Source organism: Vulpes lagopus, chromosome 8 (assembly GCF_018345385.1).
Source record: "Vulpes lagopus strain Blue_001 chromosome 8, ASM1834538v1, whole genome shotgun sequence".
Classification (NCBI taxonomy): domain Eukaryota; kingdom Metazoa; phylum Chordata; class Mammalia; order Carnivora; family Canidae; genus Vulpes; species Vulpes lagopus.
In genome coordinates this window covers 116,699,636-116,724,431 of record NC_054831.1, presented here as the reverse complement: position 1 = coordinate 116,724,431, position 24,796 = coordinate 116,699,636, and the positions used below count along the sequence as shown (strand labels likewise).

The 24,796-nt window shown below is 35.5% G+C and overlaps 1 protein-coding gene across 1 annotated transcript in view; it reads right to left on the bottom strand.

Annotated features, from left to right (window-relative positions):
• The window catches only part of ITFG1 (integrin alpha FG-GAP repeat containing 1), a 286,044-nt gene that overhangs the window by 118,379 nt on the left and 142,869 nt on the right, over positions 1-24,796 (bottom strand). Inside the window, exons 9-10 of the mRNA XM_041766923.1 lie at positions 23,654-23,748; positions 20,851-21,023 (exon numbers count right to left, since the gene is read on the bottom strand). Of these exons, the coding sequence (XP_041622857.1) occupies positions 20,851-21,023; positions 23,654-23,748 (268 nt within the window). The remainder of the gene's footprint in view (positions 1-20,850; positions 21,024-23,653; positions 23,749-24,796) is intronic.

The window sequence follows — 24,796 nt, the reverse complement described above, 5'->3', positions numbered from 1 at the left end:
TCCCAGTGGTTATTTGAATATTTTAAAAATATTACATTTTATTTATTGTTTTTGAGTATATGTACCTATAGTTTTTTGTTTTGTTTTTCCTTTGCTGGTTGCTCTAGTGATCACATTCATATACAACACACTGAGAGCCCTTTCAGGAAAATGATACATTATTTGCATTCAACCATCAAACATAGTTTAAATAATAATCTATTATGTTTACCCAGATAGTTACCCTTTCTTTCCTCATTATTGATATTCTGGGTTTCCTTTCAATATTACTTTTATTATTATTTTTAAAGATTTTGTTTATTTATTGGTAGAGCAAGAAGTGGGTTCTTGCAGGGAGCCTGATGTGGGGCTTGATCCTAGGACCCCAGGATCACAACCTGAGTCAAAGGCAGATGCTCAACCACTGAGCCACTCAGGTGCCCTCCTTTTAATATTATTATAGCAAGTTTTATGACTACAAATTTTCAGGCTTTCTTCCATTGAGAATATATCTTTTATTGAGGATATAAATTTAATTTTCATTCCTGATAATTTTGCTAGGCTCATAATTATTCAGGGCTTATAATTCTTTTTCAGCCCTTGAAAAATGTTGTGTCAGTGCTACTGGTCTCCATGGTCCCTGATAGAAATATGTAGTCATTTGGATCAATGTTCTCTTAAAGGCAATGCTTCCTTTTTTTTGGATTACTTTAAAGATTTTTTTCATCTTTGTTTTCACAAATTTGATTATGATTTGTGGATTTCTTCTCCCTCTTCTCATTCTCTTCCTTCTCTTTCAGAGACGGAGGGCAGGGGCAGCAGGAGAGTGAGAGAAAGAATCTTAAGAGGCTCTGCATTGGACATGGGCTCAATATCACAACCCTGAGATCATGACCTGAGCGGAGACTGTGTTGGAGGGTTAACTGACTGAGCCCACCCCTGGATTTCTTCTGAATCTGTCTGCTCAAAAAAAAAAAAAAAAAAAAAAAAAATCTCTTTGGCATTCTTTATTCTGTAGGTTTTCATCTTACACTAAATTTGGGATGTTTTCTTCCATTATTTCTTCAAATGTTTTTCAGCCCTGCATTGCTTAACTTGTTGGTTTCCAGAGAAATGAATACTAGATTTTTTTTTGAATACTAGATTTTTTATTACTGTATCACAAAATCCTAAATTCTGTTCATTTTGTCCTCCATCTATATATTCTCTAATATGAGGCTGGATAGTTTCTATTAATCAAAGATAAAGTTCAATGAGTCTCTCTTTTGTGATCTCTATTTTGCTTCTGAGACATTCTGTGAGTTTTAAATTTTAGTTATTGTAATTTTCAGTTTTAAAATTTCCATTTTGGTATACTTTATTTTGGGGGGCATTTTTCTGTTTATTTCACTAGGGTGAAATTGCTGTTGGAGCATTTTTATGGTAGCGGTTTAAACTTTTTGGACAATTCCAATATCTGTGTTATCTTGTTGCAGGCACCTGCCAATTGTCTTTTCTCATTTGAGTTTCTGATTTTCCTTGTTCTTTGTATGACTAACTGTGGATTGTATCTTTGACATTTTCTAACACTCTAGTTCTCTGGACTCTTCTATTTTAGAGGAGTCAATCAGAATGCATCTCCCAATTTACTTTTGGGGACTTCAAGTTGAAGTCCCCAAGTGGCATAGGCCACCTAGGGGCATACCTAGGATTTCAAAAAGGTTTAAGCATCTCTTTCTCCAGCTCCCTCCTCTCCTTAATCTTCTCTGCACAGTCTTGTTGGTAGGTGGCAGAGCATGCGCTCTTTGCTAATATTTGGTTACATTAGGGTGGGATGGTCAAGAGTGTCCCATTCCCATAGTCTGCAAACCACAGTGAGAGACAGGGTAGATGGTCAATTGACCATTATGGTCAATGGTCAATAGGGTTTTTCTTCAGTCTCTTAACCAGGTGAGAAGGGGAAGAATGCTGCTTTTGCCTGTAAATGCACAGTGCTATATTCCACAAGGCTCTACTCTGTCTTCATGGCACCCCATGAAGAGGTTGTGGAGTCTGTCTGGTATTCATTTGGTGTAGAGTAGGTGCCATGTGCTGAATCATGTCCCCTCAAAATTCATAGGTTGAACCCCCTAACCTCCAATGTGACTGTATTTGAAGATAGGGCCTTTAGGATAATTAGGGTTAAATGAGTGGGGTGCTAATCTGATAGAAGACTGGTTTCTTTATAAAAAGAGGAAGAGATATCAGAGACAGAGGAAAGGCCATGTAAGAACACAGTGAGCAAATGGCTGTCTATAAGCAATGAAGAAAGGTATCACTAGAAGCCAACTTTGATGGCACATTGATCCTGGACTTCTAGCCTCCCAAACGGTGAGAAATAACAGCAGGTTTGCCAAAAGGATTTCTATTGTACAATACTTCTCCATTTCCCCAATCCTTTGGCTTGAGAATCTTTTCTTGGGCCTTTTCGTTGTGTCTTTGCCCACTGTCATTTCTGAGCTGCAAGCTACTCTAGTAAGCAGGTCAGGGTACATGAGAAGCAACAAACAAAACCCTCAACTAAATACGAAAATAATACAACACCCAAAACTAGGGGACTCATTACTGGGTTGCTCCTATAGTCCTGGAGGATCCTAGCCAGTCTACCTCCCCTGCCTCACTTTTCAGAGTCTTATTATAATTCTTTTATGTATTTTTAGTAATAATCAGAAGGGATAAGGTGCATTTTTATTATTCTTCTCTGAAACTGGAAGCTCCCATTTACTTTTGAATCTACTCCACTGGACTTCAATCCTTTGAAAACAATTTTGTTCAAGTTACCAAGAACTTTTCATTGCTAAATCTAATGGTGAATTCTCAGACTTTCAGTTTATCCAGACTCAGCAACATTTAACACAGCTGATTACTTCCTACTCTTTGAAACTCTTTCTTCTGGAAATCAGACTATGATGATTTTCCTCACTGGCCAGACCTCCTCAGTCTCATTTGCTAGTTATTTCTTGTTCCCAACTTGTAAATGTCAGAGAGTCCCATAGCTCAGTTATGAGACTACTTCTCTATCAATACCAATTCTCTATCTCATTCAATCTTAAATTTTAAATATTATATATAGGCTGATAATGCCCCTCTTTTTTTTTTCTTTTTAATTCAGCCTTATATTATCTTCCCTGAGCTTCGTGTTTATATATCTACTGTTCTATATAACTCTTCTGGGGTGGCTAATGAGTATCTCAACCAAAATATATCCAAAACAGATCTACATAATCCTTTCTCTAGTGCTCAAAGTGCTTCTCCCTTAGTGCTCCCCATCTCAGGAAATAGCACCCCCATCTATCCACCCAGCTAGTCAGGGCAAAAACTATGGATTCATCTTTCACTCCTCACATTCTCTTAGACTTCATATCCAATTCATAAGAAAAGTGTTGGTTCTTCCTTCAAATATATTAGCAAAACATATCACTTTCTCACACCTTCCCTGTTATCAACTTAAGTCACTATTATCTCTTGCCTACAGTTGTGCAGTAGCCTCCTAATTGGCCTCCCTTAGTCAAATCTTGCTCAGTCTCTACCCAAACCCATTCTCCAAACAGCAGCAAGAATAATTATAAATAATTTTAAAAATTTAAATCCTGCATCTGTTCACATCTATGTTCTGTGATACTTCAAGTAAAATCCAAAGTCTGACTATTGCCCATAAAGCTGTAAATCATCTGGCCCCTTGCTACTTCTCTAGCCTCATTTCCAACTATTTTCTGGATCACTCACTCTAGCCACACTCATTTTCCTGGAATATTCTAACATATTTCGGGACCTTTTTCCTCTGCTTAGAATGTTCTTTAACTAGAGAGTCCCATGACTTCTTGCTCATTAAATTCAGGTTTCTCCTAAAAAGTTACTTCTACAAAAAGACTTCACCTGATTTCTAGCCCCAAATTATCTACCATCTCTTTGCTGCCTACTCCCACTCTGTCACATATTACCTTGCTTAATTTTGTCTTTCTTGGCATTTTTTTTTTACATTTTATATTTACATATATTTGTTTGCAAACTGTTCTTCCAATTATAAGGTCAATCTTAGGAAATTAGGGACTTTATTCATTCCATGTTATTATTTTCCAAGTATAGAAGAGAGCCAGGAACATGGTACATCCTCAACAAAATTTGTTTAATGTGTAAATTTTTAATCAAGTTTTACAATGCAGTAGTTCTTATGTGACTATGACTATATCCTCATAATTTTAGCTTAATCTCAAACATTATTACTTTGGCATTTGGCAATTCCATATTTGACAAGTATGAGTTAAAAGTAAACATCCTGGCCTCAGCCCCAACCACTAGAATGTAAAACTGAATGATAAACAAGGGCTTTGTCTTTTCTTGTTCCTGCTCTAAGACCTGAAAAAAATGCGCAGCACTATTTGTTTTCTAGGTGAATGAAAACACAAACAAGTATAATCTGCATAAGAGAAAAGATACCTTCACAAACCAAAATAACACAAAGTTAAAACAGAAGAGAAAGAAAACATATATATCAGTTTAGTTGATTAAAAGTATGTTTTAGGTAGGAAATACTAAGTTGTTTCTTTCCCCCTCTCTCTTAGATAACATATAATGCCTCCATTTTTGCAGACGTAGACAAACTCCCTTAATATTCTTTATGTTGAGGAAAATATACGTAATTTATCACTTTAACAGTTTTAATGTACACAGTTCAGTTGCATTATGTACGTCCATAGTCTTGTGCAATCATCACCACTAACCTACTCCAGCACTTTTTTAATCTTCAAAAACTGAAATCCTCTGCTCATTAAGCATTGTTCCCTCATTCCCTTCTTCCTTCAGCTCCTGGTAATCACCATTCTACTTTCTGTTTCTATGAATCTGACTACTCTGGTATTTGTCCTTTTGTGACTGGTGTTTCACTTAGCATAATGTCTTCAGGGCTCATGCATATTGTAACATGTGTCAGAATTTCCTTCCTTTTTAAGTCTGATAATATTCCATTTTGTCCACCACATTTGTTATCTATTCATTTGTTGACAATCACATGGATTTCTTTCTCCTTGGCTATTGTGCATAGTGCTGCTGTGAATGTGGCATACAAATATTTATTGGAGTCCAGTTCTTTTGGATATATACCCAGAAGAATTGCTGGATCATATGGTAATTCTATCTTTAATTTTCTGAGGAACCACCATATTGTTTTCCATAGTAGCTGCAGCAATTTACATTCTCACCAGAAATGTACAAGTGTTCCAATTTCTCCACCTCCTCAACAAAATTTGTCCTGTTCTAGTAAAATAATAGTCACCCTAACTCATGTGAAGTGGTATCTTATATTATAATGGTTTTGATTCACAGTTCCCTAGTATTCATGTGCTTTATCTTTGCATGTGCTTTTTGGCCATCTGTATATTTTCCTTGGAGAAATGTTTATCCAAGTCCTTTGTCTGTTTTATGTTTTTGTTATTGTGTTGATGATATGTTGGGAGGTCTTTTTATATTACAGATGCTAACCTGTTATTTGATTTATGAGTTATAAATATTTTTTCATATTTTATGGGTTGCCTTTTTACTCTGTTGATAGTGTCCTTCAACATACAAAAGTCTGTAATTTTGATGTAGTTCCATTAGTCTGTTTTTGCTTTTGTTGCCTGTGCTTTTGGTGTCATATCCAAGAAGTTATTGCCAAATTGAAAGTTGTGAAGATTTTCTCCTATATTTTCATCTAGTTTATAGTTTTAGCTCTTATCTTTAGGTTTTGATTAATTTTGAGTTAGCTTTTGAATACAGTACAAGGTAAGGGGCCAATTTCTTTCTTTCTTTGCATGTGGCTACTGTTTTCCCAACAGTATGTATTAAAAAAAACTGGTCCTTTCCCTTGAATGATCTTGGCATCTTTGTTAAAAATTGTTTGACCATATATGTGAAGGTTTATTTCTAGACTTTCTCTTCTACCCTGTTGTCTGTCATTATGCCACAGTACCACACTGTTCTGATTGCTATGGTTTCTACGTTTTGAAATCAGAAGTCTTAGACCTCCAACTTTGTTCTTCTTTTTCAAGATTGTTTTGGTTATTCCACTTGGTTTTAAAAATTTAGTATTTTATTTTACTTTATTATTTTTAAAAATATTTTTAAAATTTATTATAAAGACAGAGTGAGAGCATGGTGGGGGAGGGTTGGAGGGAGTCTCAAGAAGACCCCGCACTGAACATGGAGCCCAAGGTGAGATCTCAATCTCACGACCTCCAGATCATGACCTGAACCAAAACCAAGAGTCTGATGCTCAACTGAGTGTGCCACTCAGGCAACCCAAAATCTAGTATTTTTTTTAAAGATTTTATTTATTTATTTATGAGAGACACAGATTGAGAGTGAGGCAGAGACACAGGCAGAGGGAGAAGCAGGCTCCATGCAGGGAGCCTGACGTGGGACTCAATCCCGGGTCTCCAGGATCACACCCTGGGCCGAAGGTGGTGCTAAACCGCTGAGCCACCTGGGCTGCCCCCAAAATCTAGTATTTTAAATACTATCCACCATCTCATATATGCTGCCATTTGTGTTCAGTTCATTTTATGGTAATCTCAGTTTGCTCATCTATAAAATGGGGTAATAATGAGTAGCTTACCGGGATAGTAGTGAAGATTAAATGAAATACCATATTTAAATCTCTTATCAGAGCACTTAGGACACATCATCAATGCTCAGTAAAATTAACAAATATGAGAAAAATTACCAATATACAACTTGTGGCAGACAGAATTCTGGCCACCCAAAAATGCCCACATTGTAATCCCCAGGATTTCTAAATCTGTCAGCTTATACAGCAAAAACAAACAAAAACAAAAACAAAAACAAAAACAAAAAAACAAAAAACCTTTCAGAGGGATCAAGTTAAGGATCTTGAGGTGTGAAAATTATTCTGTCTTATCTGGGTGGGCCCAGTGTAATCACAAGGGTCCTCATAAGAGGGAGGAAAGAGATCTGAGTTAGAGCTAGAAGGCCATGTGAGATCAGAAGCAGAGAGGAAGAAGGTGGTATGATGTGGGAGGTGGTATGATATGGGAGCAGTAGAACTGGTAATGTGGGCCTTGATAGAATGAGAATAGTTTCTAGAAGCTGAAGTGCATGCAAAGGTTGAATTCTCCCCTTGAGAATCCAGAAGACACCAGCTCTTTTAACAGCAGGTTTTAGCTTTAAAAGACTCATACAGAAATTCTGACCTCCAGAATTGGTGTAGAATAAATTTGGGTTGTTTTAGGCTACTAAGTTTGTGGTAATTTGCCAATAAATTAGTAGCAATAAGAGACTAATACATATTTTGATACCAGAAGTAGGGTGGTACTGTAACAAATATCTAAAAATGTGAAAAGTGGGGCACCTGGGTGGCTCAGTAGGTTGAGTGTTTGCCTTTGGCTCAGGTTCTGATACTGGAGTCCCAGGATGGAGCCCTGTGTCAGGCTCCCTACTCAGCAGGGAGTCTGCTTCTCTCTGCCCCTCATCCTGCTTGTGCTCTCTCTCAAATAAATAAGTAAAATAATTTAAAAAAATGTGAAAGTGGCTTTAAAATTGGTAACTTGTAGAGGCTGGAACATGATAAAAAAGGCCTACTTTGCCTTGAACAGTCTGCTATTTGTAAAAATATGGATTTTAAAGACTGATGGTGAAGGCTGAGAATGATGTGAGGAATATAATAAAGAAAATCTGTATCTTTGTTGAAAATACCTAATCTTCATGAACAGACTTTTGGTAGGAATATGGACATTACAAGCTCTGTTGATAAGGGCTCAGAAAGAAGTAAGGAGCATATTATTAGAAAATGGAGGGAAGCTTAGCTGAGTTGTGTCCTACTATTACATGAAAAGCAGAATAGCAACTGATGAATGTGGACATTTAACTGAGAAGATTCTGAAGAAAAATTTTGAAGGTAAAACCTGGTATTAGTGCTTAATAGTAAACTGTGAGAGGAAAGAGATAAAGTGAGGGAAGAACTGTTAAATCCCAGAACTTGATGATTCGGGAAATTTTCAGTCTAGGCAGGTTACAAAAGACACATAAATTAAGATTTACTGTTAGGAAAAGATACTCTGGAGAGAATGTCAAAAAGGTGTCTGAATAACAACAACAACAACAACAACAACAAAATAAAAAAAATAAAGTGACAGTGACAGAACAATATATTGTTAGTCTCTGGAAGGAGCAAAAGAGCCCTATTTAGTCACAAATCAGGCTCTCTGAAGAGATTAGGGGTGTGACTTGTTTCTTCAGCCATCTTAGAAGCCAAAAATAGTGATGAGCTTGTCCAAGAAAGATTAATGGCCCCCTCAAAGACAGTAACATTCCTTATAAAAGGTAAGAAGGAGGGTGGGAGTGTGGGGGAGAAGATACGTAAACAGAAGTATAGGTTAGAAAGGAAAGAAGCTCGTGATAGTTAAATTTTAGATATCAACATGACTAAGAGAAGGTGTGCCCAGATATTTGGTTAAAGATTATTCTGGGTGTGTCAGTGAGAATCTTTCTAGCTGAGATTAACATTCATTTCGGCAGAATGCATAAAGTAGATTGCCCTCTCTAATGTATGTGGGTCTTATCCTAACATTTGAAGAACCCGAATAAGAAAGGCTGAGAAAGAGGGAACTCCTCCTAAGACAGTGGTCTTTTCTGGCTTTTGGATATGGACTGAAACATTGGCTCTTCTTGGGTCTTGAGCATGCAATTTTTTTTTTTTTTTAAGATTTTATTTTTAAGTATCTCTAAACCCAATGTGGGGCTTGAACTGAGCACTTCAAGAGTTGAGCACGCTGGAATTTGAACTGGAACTTACACTGACCTTCCTAGTACTCAGGCCTTCAAACTAGGCCTGAAAAACTATGCAAAGCTCTCTGGGTCTTGAGCTTGTTTAACTGCCAGTCTTAGTACTTGTTAGCCTCCATTATCATGTGAGCCAATTATTTACAATTAATCTCTGTCTCATCATCTATATATCTATATATACCCTATTGGTTCCATTTGTCTGGAGAACCCTGACTAATACAAAGATACTACTCTGTTGGCTCAGACAACGGAGGAAGGAGCCATGACCCAAGGAATGTTGGCAACCTTGAGAATTTGGAGAAGGATCAGATTTTTCCCTAGAGCCTCCAGACAGAACTAGCATTGCTAATTCTCTGATTTTAGATTTCTTTTCCTTTTTTATTTTTAAGATTTTATTTATTTATTTGACAGAGAGAAAGACAAAGAAGCAGGATCCATTCGATGTAGGGCTCCACCCCAGGACCCTGGGATCATGACCTGAGATGAAGGCAGCTGCTTAACTGACTGAGCTACCCAGGTGCCCCTGATTTTAGATTTCTGATCTCCAGAACTGTAACAGAATAAATGTGTTTTTATAAGATACTTTATTTGTGGTATTACACTAATACATAATACAATGTCATTCTTGGTATCCTTCTAGAATATTGTGTCAGCCAGCACTTGAAGCTTGGATAAATAAAATGTGGTATATCTCTATGCTGTGGAAAATTATTTGGCGATAAAAAGAAAGAAGTACTGATACATGCTACAACATGGGTAAACCTTGAGAAAACTATGGCAAGTGAAAGCAGCCAGAAAGAAGCATATATTGTATAAATCCATTTATGTCAAATGCCCAGAACAGGCAAACCAATAGAGACAGAATGTACATTTGTGGTTGCCTGCTGTTCCCTTGGATTGGGGCTTGGGGAGTGGTAATGGCTTAGAGGCACTGGGGTTTCTCTGTGGGGAAATAAAAATGCTCTCAAGTTGACTGTGGTGATGGATACACAACTCTGTGGTTTATCTAAAGCCATTAAACTATACTTTAAAAGGGTCAATTTTACAGTATGTGTATTAGTAAGAGTAGGAAACAATTATACATTTATAAAAAATGATGTATTATAGAAGTATCCTAAAATCCTAGCAAAAAACAGAGTACCTATAAAATATACATTTTTCTAGTCACAGAATATGCAACTTATTTAAACAGACACTGTGTTATTACATAGTAGCTTTAGAAAACATTATTCTTTTCTCACACAATGGTTCAATGCTGATAGAAGTAACAAAATTTTAATTTCTCTGATACTTTTTCAGCTGCAATGTACAATGTAGCCATGATCTAAACAAATGATAAACATTTTCATAATAATTATTTCTTCTTGGGGTACCTGGGTGGCTCAGCTGGTTAAACATTTGCCTTTGGCTCAGGTCATGATCCCAGGGTTCTGGGATGGAGCTCCTTTTCAGGCTCCCTGCTCAGTGGGGAGTTTGTTTCTCCCCCACCCTCCCCCCTGCTCATTCTTCTCATATAAATAAAATCTTTAAAAAAATAACTTTTTCTTCAAACAAATAAAATCCCAATACCCTATTTTAAATCTTTTTTTAAAATTTTTTATTTATTTATGATAGTCACACACACAGAGAGAGAGAGAGAGAGGCAGAGACATAGGCAGAGGGAGAAGCAGGCTCCATGTACCGGGAGTCCGACGTGGGATTTGATCCCGGGTCTCCAGGATCGCGCCCTGGGCCAAAGGCAGGCGCTAAACCGCTGCGCCACCCAGGGATCCCCAATACCTATTTTATTATATTCTTTAACCACTTGTCAGATCACTTCATAAGGGGGCAGATAAACTATGCCCACTTTCTCTATGGCCACTCTAATTAGAATTATTCTCCTTGTTCCTTAGCGAACAAGAGAAATGTATATTTTTTGACACATATCTTTGAAAAAAATTTATATGAATGGCATAATCCATGGATGTAACTCACATATATAAAATTTGCCATTTTAAATATATAATTAAGTGGTTTTAAGTATAGTCAGTCTGGTGTACAATTATCACCACTATCTAATTCCAGAATATATCCATTACCCCAAAAAAGAAACCCCACCCTATTAGCATTCAGCCTCAATTCCTGTCTGCCCCCATCTCCTGATAACTACTAATCTTTTTTCTGTATCACAGATTTGTCTATTCTAGAAATTTTAAATAAATTGAAAGATAACTTAGCATGTTTTTAAGATCACCCACACAGTAGTATGTATCAGTACTTCTTTCCTGTTTTTGAAAGTGCAGTATTTCACTGTATATTTATCCATTCATCTGGTGATGGACATTTGGGTTATTTCTACTTTTCATTCTTGTGAATAACTTCTGAATATTCACATGCACATTTTGCATAAGCATGTTTTCAATTCTGTTGCATACATATCTAGGATTAGGCCCGCTGGATTCCATGGTAATTCCTAATTCCTCAAAATGCTCACTTTTTGAGGAATTGCTAGTGTTTTCCAAATCAGCTGCATCATTTTACATTTCCACCAGTACTGTATCAGAGTCTCAATTTATCCACATCCTTGCCACCTTTGTTACCAAGTTTTGATTTTAGCTGTGTTAGTGGGTATCAAGTAGTATTTCATTATGGTTTTGATTTATAATTTATTAACGACAGATGATGTTTAGCATCTTTTCAAGTGTTTTTGGCCATTTGTATAAGATTCACAGTTCATTGTTAAGATGAAAAGTAAGCATTAACTTCTGTTACAACTCATGGATAGGGTAAATGTCTCAACCTAACTTCTATCTCATACAGTGTCATATATACATAACAACAACTATTGACATCACATTGAATCCTTCTAGAAGTCTTCACATTGAATCCTTCTAGAATAGAAGAAATGGCCCTGTGGTACATTTTCATTATTTCTTGCCCTATTCAATCACAGCACTTAACTTTTTTTTTTTTATTTAAGATTTTGTTTATTAGAGAGAGAGAGAGAGAGAGAGAGAGAGAGAGAGAAAGAGTGCACCAGCAGGGGTGGGGGTGTGGGAGAGGGAGTAGCAGACTCCCTGCTGGGCAGTGAGCCTAGGGCTTGATTTTAGGACCCTGGGATCATAACTTGATCCACAGGCAGATGTTTAACTGACTGAGATACCCAGGGGCACCAGTAAGTACTCAACTTTTGAAAAGAATTGTGCAGTTAGCCAGATTAAAACATCATGAGAATAAGGATATGTGTATGTCTTGCTCAGTTCTGTATCATCAGATCCTAGCATAAATGCTCCTTTCCAAATGTAGGAAAGATCCCAGTTCAAATATTAATAGGTCTCATTTTATTGGCTGACCAGAATCAGCTAGATTTTATCATCAGATTACAGCATTTGACAAGCTCAGAACTGCCCTCTCAAATCACTCCATTATGTATTTTTATCTGGATGAAAGGTACTGAGGAGGGAGCCAACCATATGAATGTGATCACATCTAGTTTCCCCAAGTGTTTTTTTCAAAATGAAAATAGGTGCCCCTCTAGTAGTTCATTTAAGAATAAAATTTAAATATACATACTAAACATTTAAGTGTAACCACTAAAACAGAAATAAAATTTATAATGTACAAACTGTGCTAGGAACTACAGAAGAAATATTTGAATGATCCAACAGAAGAGAGAAAAGAAGGGGAAAAAACAAGAAAGAAACCATAATGAATATAAAACATAAATGGCAGGAATAAATCAAAACATATGTGACCACATATTATTAAATAATTAAAACAATAGCAGATACACATAGAACTTACATTGTGCCATGCAGTGTTTAAGTCCTTTACATATATTAATTCATTTGATCCTCAGAATAATCTTAGGTAGATACCATTATTATTCTCAGTAACAGATATTAAAACTAAGACACAGGTTGGTAGTTGCTATGATCACACAGCTAAAAAAATTGTAGAGCCAGAATTTGAATCTGGATTTTTAACTACTAAATTATATTGCTTTAAATGGATTAAATTCTTAGCATAATATACTCTAGCTCTAACCATGTCATTGCAAATAGCAATATTTCATTCTTTTTGAAGGCTGAGTAATACTCCATTGGTATATATATGGTTTACATATCAGATCTTCTTTATCCATCAATCAGTCAATGGGCATTTGGGTTCTTTCCATAATTTGGCTATTGTTGATATGCTGCTATAAACACTGGGGTGCATGTGTCCCTTCGAATCAGTAGCTTTGTATCCTTTGGGTAAATACCTAGTAGTACAATGTTAAACGAACAAGTCAGAGAAATATAAATCCCATATGATTTCACTCATATGCAGAATTTAAGAAACAAAAGCACCTGAATATAAGGGAAGGGGGAAGAAAAAAGAGAGGGAGGCAAACTATAAGAGACTCTTAACTACAGAGAACAAAATGAGGGGTTGATGGAGGGGAGCTGGGTGAGGAAAGGGACAGATGGGTGATGGGTATTAAGGAGGACACTTGTGATGAGCACTGGGTGTTGTATGTAAGTGATGAACCACTAAATTCTACACCCGAAACCAATATTATACTATTTATTAACTACCTAGAATTTAAATAAAAACTTGAAACAAAAATAAATGAAAAAATATGAGTGTTTCAGTTGTTCTATATTCTTCCAACATTTGGTATTACCAGTAGTTTTAATGGCAACTACTCTAACTAGCGTGAAAAATATATCATGATGGCTTTAATTTTATTTCCCTAATTACCAGTGATGTTGAACACCTTTTCATATACTTATTGGCCATTCATATATGTTCCTCAATGAACTGCCTAGGCATCTATGTAAAAAAAAATGAGTTGATCATAATATGTATAGCACTATTTCTGGACTCTCTGTTCTGTTGCACTGATCTCTATCAGCATACTTATGTAACTACACAAGGTCTTGAATACTGCAGTTTCACAGCAAGTCTTAAAGTTGTAGGAGTCTTCCATCTTTGTTGTTGCCTTCAAGATAATTTTGGCTAGGGGCGCCTAGGTGGCATAGTTAGCAAAGTGTCCAACTCTTTGTTTTGGCTCAGGTCGTGAGATTAAGCTTTATGCTCAGCACACAGTCTGCTTGAGACTCTCTCCCTCTCCCTCTGTGCCTCCCCTTACCCTCACACTCAGTCTTTAAAATAAATAAATAAATCATAAAAAGGATAATTTTGGCTAATCTGGCTTTTAGTTTTAATTTTCAAATCCAACTAATCTTTTTTTCCCCACACAACTATTAGAATGAGCATATACATTTCTACAAAATACTATATGGGAATTTGATTGGAACTGCATTCAATCTATAGATCAAGGCAGAAAGACCTGACTTTGTAGCAATACTGAGTATTCTGATGCACAAATATTTTCTCTCTCCACTTTTTCTTAGGTTGTCTTTAATTACTCTCTACAGTATTCTGGGGCTCAAGAATGGGGAAAGCCAACCTACATTTTTAAAAATCAAAACACTGGTTACTTATGAGGCTGGGATTAACCAGAAGGGAAGCATGAGAGAATTTTCTGGGGTGATGAAAGTTTTATATCTTGGATGGAGTACTAGTTTTACATGTTATCAAAACTTATCTAGTTATACTTTTAAGGGCTAGAGATACATGCCTGGTAAATGCTAAGGAAAAATAGCATAGAAATTTGATATTACAAAAAAGAATTCAAAGTAAAAACAATTAAATGGAAAAACAGGATATTTAATGATTAATAAAAGTGAAGAAGACAGAATAGTCATAAAGCCTTACACACCTAATAATTGACAATTGTATGTATTCCTAGTGAAGGATTAACATACTTTTAAAAGGACATAAAATATGTAAGGATATATAGAAGACTTTAGTAATGCAATTAACATGAATGATATTTCAAATAATCATTCACTGGGCTATCCAACTACCAGAAAAATCTCAGAAAGTTACAGAAAGTATCACTTAAGACAAATTTGTTTGCATTGCAACACTTTTAAGAATAAACAATAAAAATATAGGGATCCCTGGGTGGCGCAGCGGTTTAGCTCCTGCCTTTGGGCCAGGGCGTGATCCTGGAGACCCGGGATCGAATCCCATGTCAGGCTCCCTGCATGGAGCCTGCTTCTCCCTCTGCCTGTGTCTCTGCCCCTCTCTCTCTCTCTCTCTCTCTCTCTCTCTCTCTCATGAATAAATAAATAAAATCTTTAAAAAAAAAACAATAAAAATATAGATTCAAACCTCAATGCCTATGTCTCTGCCTCTGTGTCTCTCATGAATAAATAAATAAATAAATAAATTCCTGAATTTTGTCCAGGACCATGTCCATCACCCTGCTTGAAAACATCATTGTATGCCCTTATTTAAAATACAGACAGGATGCAGAACTCAACTTTATAAAGTCATAGATAGTCTCTTGAACGAGCCTGTAAAATATTAACTTTATCTAATATGTTTGAGATCAGTATTCCAAAGACCAAAGAATAGAATTCAGAAGTCACATATGCACACTTATTGGAATTCTGAAATTAGCTTCTCATTTTAGCAGCACCTAATTGTGCTTTTTTCTCCCCTTTCATCTCTATCCCATTTACTCAGCATGGCTGCATAAAGCTAAAAGGTCCCCTAGAGATGGGGACCTGATTGTTTTCAATGTCTGGTAATACAGAGATGTGTTACCTGTCCTTAATTCTGTGTGAAACATGCACAAACCATCCATACTTATAACCATTTATAACCACATTATTTTATTTCCATCCTCTACTCTACTGAATTGGAGGAAACAGTCAGTTGGATCCCGGGTATCATCAACTCTAGTGAGAGCAAGGGCAGGCTCCTTTCATCAATGAGGTTTCTTTAGAATCAACACATCAAAAAACTTATGAATAATAAAATATGAGTTAATTTGAATAATAAAAAATAAATAAAATAACGCTTAGATTAATAGAAACTTACAATTAAAGAACAATAAAGGTACCAATTATCAAAATATGTAGTCTAAAATCAAATACACAGGAAATATTTAGTTTTAAAAATACTTATTAGGAAATGAGGGTAAAAATCTATTAAAAATATTCAATGAAATAAACTTTATTTTTAAAAATTTTTTTTGAAATAAACTTTAAAAAGCAAAAAAGAAAAATAAACCTAAAGAAAGCAAAACAAACTAAATATAAAAACAAAATATTTATGGAAAAATTTCATCTTATTGAAAATAAAAGTGATTCTTTGGATAACTACACCAATAATAAAAACAGAGACATGAATAAAGTAATAAAATAGACAAGACAATTAAAAAAATAAAATAAAATAGACAAGACTTTATCAAGTCTGATTAATGAAATAAAGAAGGCAAATAACATTAGAAACACGAAAGGGGCTATTCCTATGGAGAAAGAAATACTTGAGACCTCTCCTCTCTCTCTCAGTGAATCTAGGTGAGATTTATCAATTTTTTCTCTTTTCAAAGAACGAGCTCTCAATTTCATTAATCCTTTCTATTATCTTTTTAGTTTGTTATATTTACTTCTACTCTATTTTTCACTATTTCCTTCCTCAAACTAACCTTGGAATTTGTTTATTCTTCTTTTTCTAGTTCCTTTAGGTACAAAGTTAGATTACTGAATTGAGATTTTTCCTTGTTTTTTTTTAAAATATTTTATTTATTTATTCATGAGAAACACAGAGATTGAGAGAGAGAGAGAGAGGGAGGCAGAGACACAGGCAGAGGGAGAAGCAGGCTCCATGCAGGGAGCCGGACGTGGGACTCGATCCCGGGTCTCCAGGATCAGGCCCTGGACCGAAGTCGGCATTAAACCGCTGAGCCACCCAGGCTGCCCTTGTTTTGTTTTTGAAGTAGTCTTACCTAACTACAAACTTCTCTTTTAGAAGAACATCTTAAAGCTGATATTTCCATATTGATTTTCTGTCTGGCTGCTCTATGCACTGATGTTACTGGGATATTAGAGTCCCCTGCTATAATTGTATTGCTGCTGGTTTCTACCTTTAGGACTATTAGTATTTACTTTATATATTTAGTAGCTCCTATGTTGGGTGCATAAATGTCTACAAATGGTGCATCTTCTTCTTGGATTGACTCACTCATCTTGTCATGCCCATACTGTCCTTTCTCACAGTCTTTGCTTTGAAGCCTATTTTGTTTGCTATATGTGTAGCTGCCTCTGGTTTTCTTGGTTTCCATTTGCATGAAACATCTTTTGCCTTCCCTTTACTTTCAATCCATGTGTATCCTTACATCTGAGGTGAGTCTCTTATATATCGTATATGAAGGGGTATTTTTAAATCTATTCAGCCATTCTGTGTCTTTTGATTGGAGAATTTACTGCATTTATGTTTAAAGCAATTATAGGTAGATATGTACTTACTGCCATTTTGTTGTTTTCCAGCTGTTTTGTACTCTGTACTTTTCTTCTTCTCTTGCTTTCTCCTATTGTGTTCTGATGACTACAGTAATATGTTTAGATTCCTTTCTCATTATCTTGTGTATGTACTCAAGGTTTTGCTTTTTGTTTAACATGTGGCTGACATATATTAGCTTATATATATACCACTCTATTTTCAGTTGACAGCAAGTTTGAATTCTGAAATATATTTTTTATTTAATATCTTCTATGCTCTGTTTTTGATGTCACATTTTACATGTTTTTGTATATCCCTTAATTGATTGTTGTAATTATTTTTACTTTTGTCTTACCTTCATGTTAGTTTTAAAACTGATTAATCCACTACCTTTACTATGTCTTTTCAGTGAGATCTTTTCTTTCATATGTTTTCTTATTACTAATTAGTGCCCTCTTTTTTTCAGCTTAAAGAAGTCCCTTTAACATTTCTGATAAGGGCGATTTAATGGTGGTTAACTCCTTTAGTTTTTGCTTGTCTGGAAAACTCTTTATTCCTTCTACTTGAAGTATAACTTTGCCAGATAGAGTATCCTTGCTTGGAAACTTTTTGCCCTCAACATTTTAAAAAAATTAATGAATTATTAAAATATTTTATTTATTTATTCATGAGAGACACAAAAAATGAGGCAGAGACACAGGCAGAGGGAGGGGACACAGGCTCCATGCAAGGAGCTCGATGTCGGACTTGATCCCAGGAATCCGGGATCAGGTGCTTAGCCAAAGACAACTCTCAACTGTTGAGCCACCCAGGTGTCCCAACACGTTTTTTTTTAAAGATTTTATTTATTCATGAGGGACACAGAATGAGAGGCAAACACATAGGCAGAGGGAGAAGCAGGCTCCCTACAAAAGCCTGATATGAGACTCAATCCCAGGACGCTGGGATCACACCCTGAGCTGAAAGCAGATGCTCAACCACTGGGCCCAGGCTTTCTAACTTCAGCACTTGGAATATATCATGCCATTCTCTCTGGCCTGCAAAGTTTCTGCTGAAAAATCTGCTCATAGTCTTATGGAGGTTCCCCTGTATGTAATGATGTTTTTCTCTTGCTGCTTTTAAGTTAAATATTTGATGGTTTAAAAGAGTAAATATTGATAAAAACTTTGTGACAATACATACTCAGTGGAATATTATTCAGCCATAAAAAAGAATGAAATCTTGCCATTTACAATGTTATGTATGGAGCTAGAGAGTATAATGTTAAGTGAAGTAAGAGAAAGACAAATACCGTATAATTTCACTCATATGTGGCATTTAAGAAACAAAACAAATAAGCTAAGAAAATGAGGGAGAGAGACAGAGAGACAGAGAGAGAGAATATGGCCAAGAAAAAGACTCTTAATTACAGAGAACAAACTGATGGTTATCAGAGAGGAGGCAGGTGGGAGGATGGGTGAAATAGGTGATGGGGGTTAAGGAGGGTACCTATGATGAGCATCGGATGATGTATGGAATTACTGAATCACTATATTGTGATATAGTGAAACGAATATAACACTGTATGTCAACTATAGCGGGACTTAAAATTTTAAAAAACAATAACAAAAAGTAACTCACTAGTTTAAAAATAAAAAAAAAAACAAACCCTTATGACTAAAACATTAAATTGTTTGGCTAGTCTTCTAAGGATGAGTAATCATAGACCTGAATGAGTCTGAGATGCAATTTCTTACTCTTTTGAATAGAATTAATGTCCAGAATAAAGCAATTTTACATTTCTTTGTTGTTATATGCCACTATATCTTTTCTTTTCTTTTCTTTTTTTTTTTTTTTTTTTTTTTAAAGATTTTGTTTATCCATGAGAGACACACAGAGAGAGAGGCAGAGATGCAGACAGGGAGAAGCGGGCTTCATGCAGGGAGCCTGACATGGGACTTGATCCCGGGACTCCATGATCATGGCTTGGGCTGGAGGCAGGCGCTAAACTGCTGAGTTACCCAGGGATCCCTATTCCATTATAGTCCTTTAAAAGGAATAATAATCACTGTCAGTTCAGAGACTTTTTTACATTAAATTGCTTCACACACATAGGTTCTGAGTGTATGTACTTTGTATTATGAAGCATGATGATCATGTCCACAAAAAGCTTTGTAAACATAACTTAAAGCAATTGTAATTTCAAATCAAATCCTAAGAAAAGTTTAAGTACAAACTGTCTATAATTTTCTACAAATATTTAGGAATACTCATTAATAATATATCTTTCTCTAAAAATCAGATTTCTAGATTTTATTGTTTAGTGTTAAAAACAATAAATGTGATTTTTTTTTTTTTATCAGGGAAGTTGTTTTGCATCATGAGCCTGGTAGGAAATGTGAAGCTGAATTATCACTAATTCCAGAGTCAACAAATGAATTGATGAACAGAGGAAAAATTGTGGATAGATATGATGCAGGAGGTGATAAAGAATAAGGGCCAAGAAATACAATTAATTGCAATAGGAAGAAAACAAAAGGTATTAAAATTAAGGAAGAGTCATATTCATGGAATCTGCAAAGATTTAGGCTAATTACAAATTTAACTATATTGGTTTATCTACTGGTTCCTCTACTTTCAGGAGAAAAAAAGGAGCTGCAGTACTAAAGATCACTGGTAATGTAATAAATATACATTTTATGTGTACAAATAAGACAAATAATTATGTCTGAATTTTCAATGCAATTGTAAACAAGCAATAGTAAGGCAATATTCACTGAAAGTCTGGATGTGCTAGGTACTTACTAATTGCTTCACTTATTTTTACCTCGTTTAATCTTCCCTACAACTGCATGACACAGATACAATTGTTATTCTTGTCTTACAGATGAATTTAGGTAATCTGCCTAATGTCACACAGGTGGTAATTGGCTGGACTGAAATTGAAGCCTAGGTTCAGCTCTTAACCACGATGCTTTTTGGTCTCAAAATGTAACTGGGTCATTTGTTTTTAAAAATTTTGGCCTTAGGGGTGAAAGGGAGTGAGAGATATGAGGCTTCCTTTCATGGAAAGAATAAGTCACAGAATTAAAGGCACTGTATTAAGTAATACTGGTCAATGGTATTGTAATAGTGTTGTATGGTGACAGATGGTAGTTACACTAAACTTGTCAAATCGCTAGGTGTACATCTAAAACTAATGTAACATTGTGTGTCAACTATACTCAAATACAGAAATTAAACCAAGAAGGAAATAAAATTTCAAGTATTTCTAGGAAAAAGCCCACCAAAAATAAGGAGGAAAGCACTCTGTCCTCTGTATCTGCCTCTATTATGGAATGTAATATACCATATTGCAGTTATTTGCTTTCCAGCCTATCTCTGTCTCCAGAAAGAAAGCATTCTGCCTATAGGGCTCATGTGTAATTGTACAAAAAAAAGGCTCAGTTAATATTTATCATATTGAATTGATTCAATTACACTCATTAAAAAGAAACAAATTTGGCCTTTTAAAAATAAAGTTTTGTTGAATGAAAAATGAGCTTTGTATTTTAGATTAGATGTTTATTTCTATTCTATAGAAAATAAATCGGGAAAGAATTAGGTATTCTAGGCCACTGGAAGTTCAAGTACAGTGTAAAGAAATAGGAATTATAAGCTCATCATTTCCTTATTTAAGGTACTCTACCATATTTAGTTGCTATTCAGTTAACAAAGTATCAAAACAAAGATATTTTTAGAAATATTTCTCACTTGACTTAATTTCCATACCTTCCAGATGTATTCTTCAGTATGGCAAGAGCGTCTGGATAGCCATCCATGTTGTAGTCTCCAATATGAAGAGTAATTGGAAGTGGTATTTCAGTTGGCCGTTGTTCATGCACAAATGGCACAAAGCCCCAGAGTGTGCCCTTGTTGCTGAACTCCTGGAGAACTGGAATCCACTATGGAATAAGAGGAAGAAGAGGAGATTTTATAGTTACTTTAGGAAAAAGAATTTCACCATTTACAAAACAAATGATCTATTAAAAGTCCTCAGGAGGGTAGCCTTGGTGGTGCAGCGGTTTAGTGCCGCCTGCAGCCCGGGGTGTGATCCTGGAGACCCGGGATCGAGTCCCACATCGGGCTTCCTGCATGGAGCCTGCTTGTGTCTCTGCCTGTGTCTCTGCCTCTCTCTCGCTCTCTCTGAATGAATAAATAAATAAATCTTAAAAAAAAAAAAAAGTTCTCAGGGTAAGCCTCATCTCACTTAAACTTCTTTATCTCTACAATATACAAAGGGTATTACAATTTACTTTGACTAACAGATAACTGACACTCTGGAAAAAATAAAGTCCCCTTTAGATTTCATCACTAGTCATTTTTCCTTGGACTGGCACATAGAGCCTTTGAAGTTTTTCACAAAATCACAAATATTAGCTTTGAATTGATGTTGCTTCCTATAGTTGAATCCCCCATTTTAAACCTGTGTTGAGTGGAAATGTAATTTCAAGTGACTAGTTTTTAAAGATTCACTTATTTATTTTAGACAAGGAGTGAGAGAGCAAGCAAGAGGGAGGGGAAGAGGGAAAAGAGAGAATCTCAATTAGACTCCCTCTGAAAATGGAGCCCAACTGGAAGCTCTACCTCACAACCCTGAGATCATGACCTGAGCCAAAACCCACAGTTGGATGCTTAACTGACTGAGCCACCTTGGCACTCTGCAAATGAGTATTTTAAGTTAGAGCAAATTGTAATATCATCTAATACTGATGTCCTTTCAGGAGGATCAGCTTAGGAAGAAAGAAGATGACAGAGTCTTCCTTGTTCCCCTGCTTTTTGCCTTTTATACATGATGATGACTTTAGTTATCATCTTCAGAGCCAAGAGTTTTGAGGCTTTCCTAACAACATGGGCCCTGAAAAAGCTCTGCCTGTCCAGGGGGATGAACTTTGTCATCAACATAGCTGTAATCTACTTTTAGTAAATTCTTTGTTTTTATATTGATTATAATGAAGAGAACAGAGAGAATAAGTTGATTTCAAGAAGAGCTTTGGAAATCCATTCCTCTTTTTAATGCCTTAACCTTTACTTCTAAAAACCTAATGCAAACTAAAAATCTGAGGAGTGGAAACCATACCACTAAAATTATAAATATGCCCATAATTAGTTAAGAGTATGGATACTGGAACACTCCTTAGAGATGTTCAAACAGGTACAGCTGTCTGGAAATGGCAGCAGGCCAAATGTGCCTATATATGTTTATTTTCTTTTACGCAGGTGACACCTTATATGGCTCCAAGTCAAATTTCATTAAAAATGGCTTCTTAAAAAGGGTTTAGTACAAAGGATATCCCAAACATTTTCTAGGTTTTCCAAAGAAAGCATAATTTGCCAAGGCAAAAGAGAAAAAATAGCTAATGATAAGGACACATTTATAGTAAATAAGCTATTATAAAAAAACTTGTTTACATCTTAGATCAATTTTTCAATCTTTCTTAAAGCAAAAAGAATTATATATTATCAAAATGATTTACCCGACTTTGAAAAAAATAGTTGGTTTTGTTTTGGAAGAAGATGGGAAGTTTCGCAAAATGTTATCACAAACTTCTGAAAAGCTTGACAGTTTATTAATGAGGATAAAGTATTCTTATTAATGTAAATGTATTAAGGTCTAAAAAGTAAAAAGATTTTATATTCATATGACATCCTTAACAGTCACCAAAGAACTGTGACATTTATTTTTCCAGAGAGATGAGGATAATTTGAAAATATTCTTAGAGTAGTCTGTCACTTAAGCCAGGCTATAATTACTATGTTTACTTATATCCATGAAACAATGATTAGGTGTTACTTGACCTCATGTTTTCAGTGATTCAAAACTTAAAAAGGCTTAAGTTAATAAAATTTATGAGTATAGAAGTTAAATGTTTTTAGACTGTTGATTGGAAGTTTTTAGACTGTTGATATGGAAGTTTTTCTTTAGTGTCTGAGTATAAATGTGGTTTTTCCTTATATAAGGGCAATAAAAGTCAGTATGTTATTTTCTCATTTCTTACCCTAAGATAGAAAACAGAACTGATTAATTCTAGTACTATAATACTGGCTTTCTCTGTCTGGTGCTATCAATATGGAAAAATTCTCAGTGTTACAACCTATCATTGCCACATAATCTGCTTTGACTATTGGATTCTAAATTGTTTACCTACAAGCTACAGGCAAAACATCGGCATAAGTGAATGAAACAGATATAGATAGCACAAATAAAGAAAGATTAGCTTCGACAATTGTTGTGTTCTTCTCCATAACCTTTTATTATAGTTAGTGTGCATTTTACCTTATTCCTAGACTATAAAATGCTAATGGATCATTTAATTACGGGACCAAGAATTGGTCTTCTTCACCAGAAATGATTATAACAGTGCCTTCCCCTCAAAAAACAAACATGAAAAGATTTAAATGCATTTCATTAAAACAAGGAAGTCAATAATTTATATAGGGTTTCTCTGTGTTCTGATTTAGATGCTTTTTCTAATCTCTGAAGATTTTCTTCAAGAAGGTAACTCTATTGACATTAAAAAACAAGCTGATATACCTGCTTTGTTCCAGATCTTGCTAAGTAAATGATGCTTTTCTGGCAGTTTTTATCTTCACAGCCTGGCAATAAGTGATCCATGTGTCCATCTCCATCTGCCAAAAGAAACTTCAAGAGTCCATTAAGAGCTACAAAATAAAGTGTTCCTGTATGGCAGATTACATTTCTTATTTGTTCAAAGTCTGCATCAATCTGGAGAAATGCAAGAAATTGACGTAGGACTTTGTGATAAATGCGATTCAATTAAAACAATTATTCTGGCCCTTGCCACCTATTACCTGGATTGTGTCTTATTTTAAATTGCTCACTTTTTGTAGTTAAATATTTACCCAATATTGGGAGAAAAAACCCATTTCAGGCTTTAATGATAAAATCATCAATTTTTAAACAATGTGGCTTTTGACTTACTTACACAATTATCATTGCTGCCACAGGAGAAAAAGAAGCCTGTCAATAGCAATTATTTTATCTTACTTTAAATGTGTCTTTACAAATAATTTATTTAAACACATGCTCTTAAGTATCTTCTATATAGTATGAGATTTAATTCAGGAAGGAGTTCTAAAGCTCTCAGCATCCTGGCTTCTAAGCACCAATAATTTTTTATCAGTAAAAAGGCATATGAAAAGAATGCAGATGTCCTTTCCAGCTGACTGCTTTTAAAAAGCTGCACAATGGGGGTACCTGGGTGGCTCGGTTAAATATCTGATTTCAGCTCTGGTCATGATCTCAGAGTCTTGGGATGGAGTCCTGAGTCTGGCTCTGCCATCAATGTGGAGTCTGCTTTGTCCCTCTGCCTTCCCTTCCCCACCCATGTGCCCACACATGCTCACACATTCTTTTTCTCTCTCAAATAAATAAATACAAACTTTTAAAGAAAAGCTGCACAATGCTTTGCAAAGACCTTCAGAAGTGAGGTTACTGAGGAACGTGGAATCTGTTCCTCTAGTGGTCTCTCCTACCCACTGCCTCTTATCTGATGGGGTTTATGGATTTTGATGTCCTAGAGTTAAATCTCTACAGTGACACGCACAGTGGAATAGTCATTTAGATTTTACATTCTGTGCTGCTTTAGTCACTGATTTATTTGCTATGGTTTAATATATAATGTGTGTCTGAGGTAAGTGCCTTCACAGTTTGAAG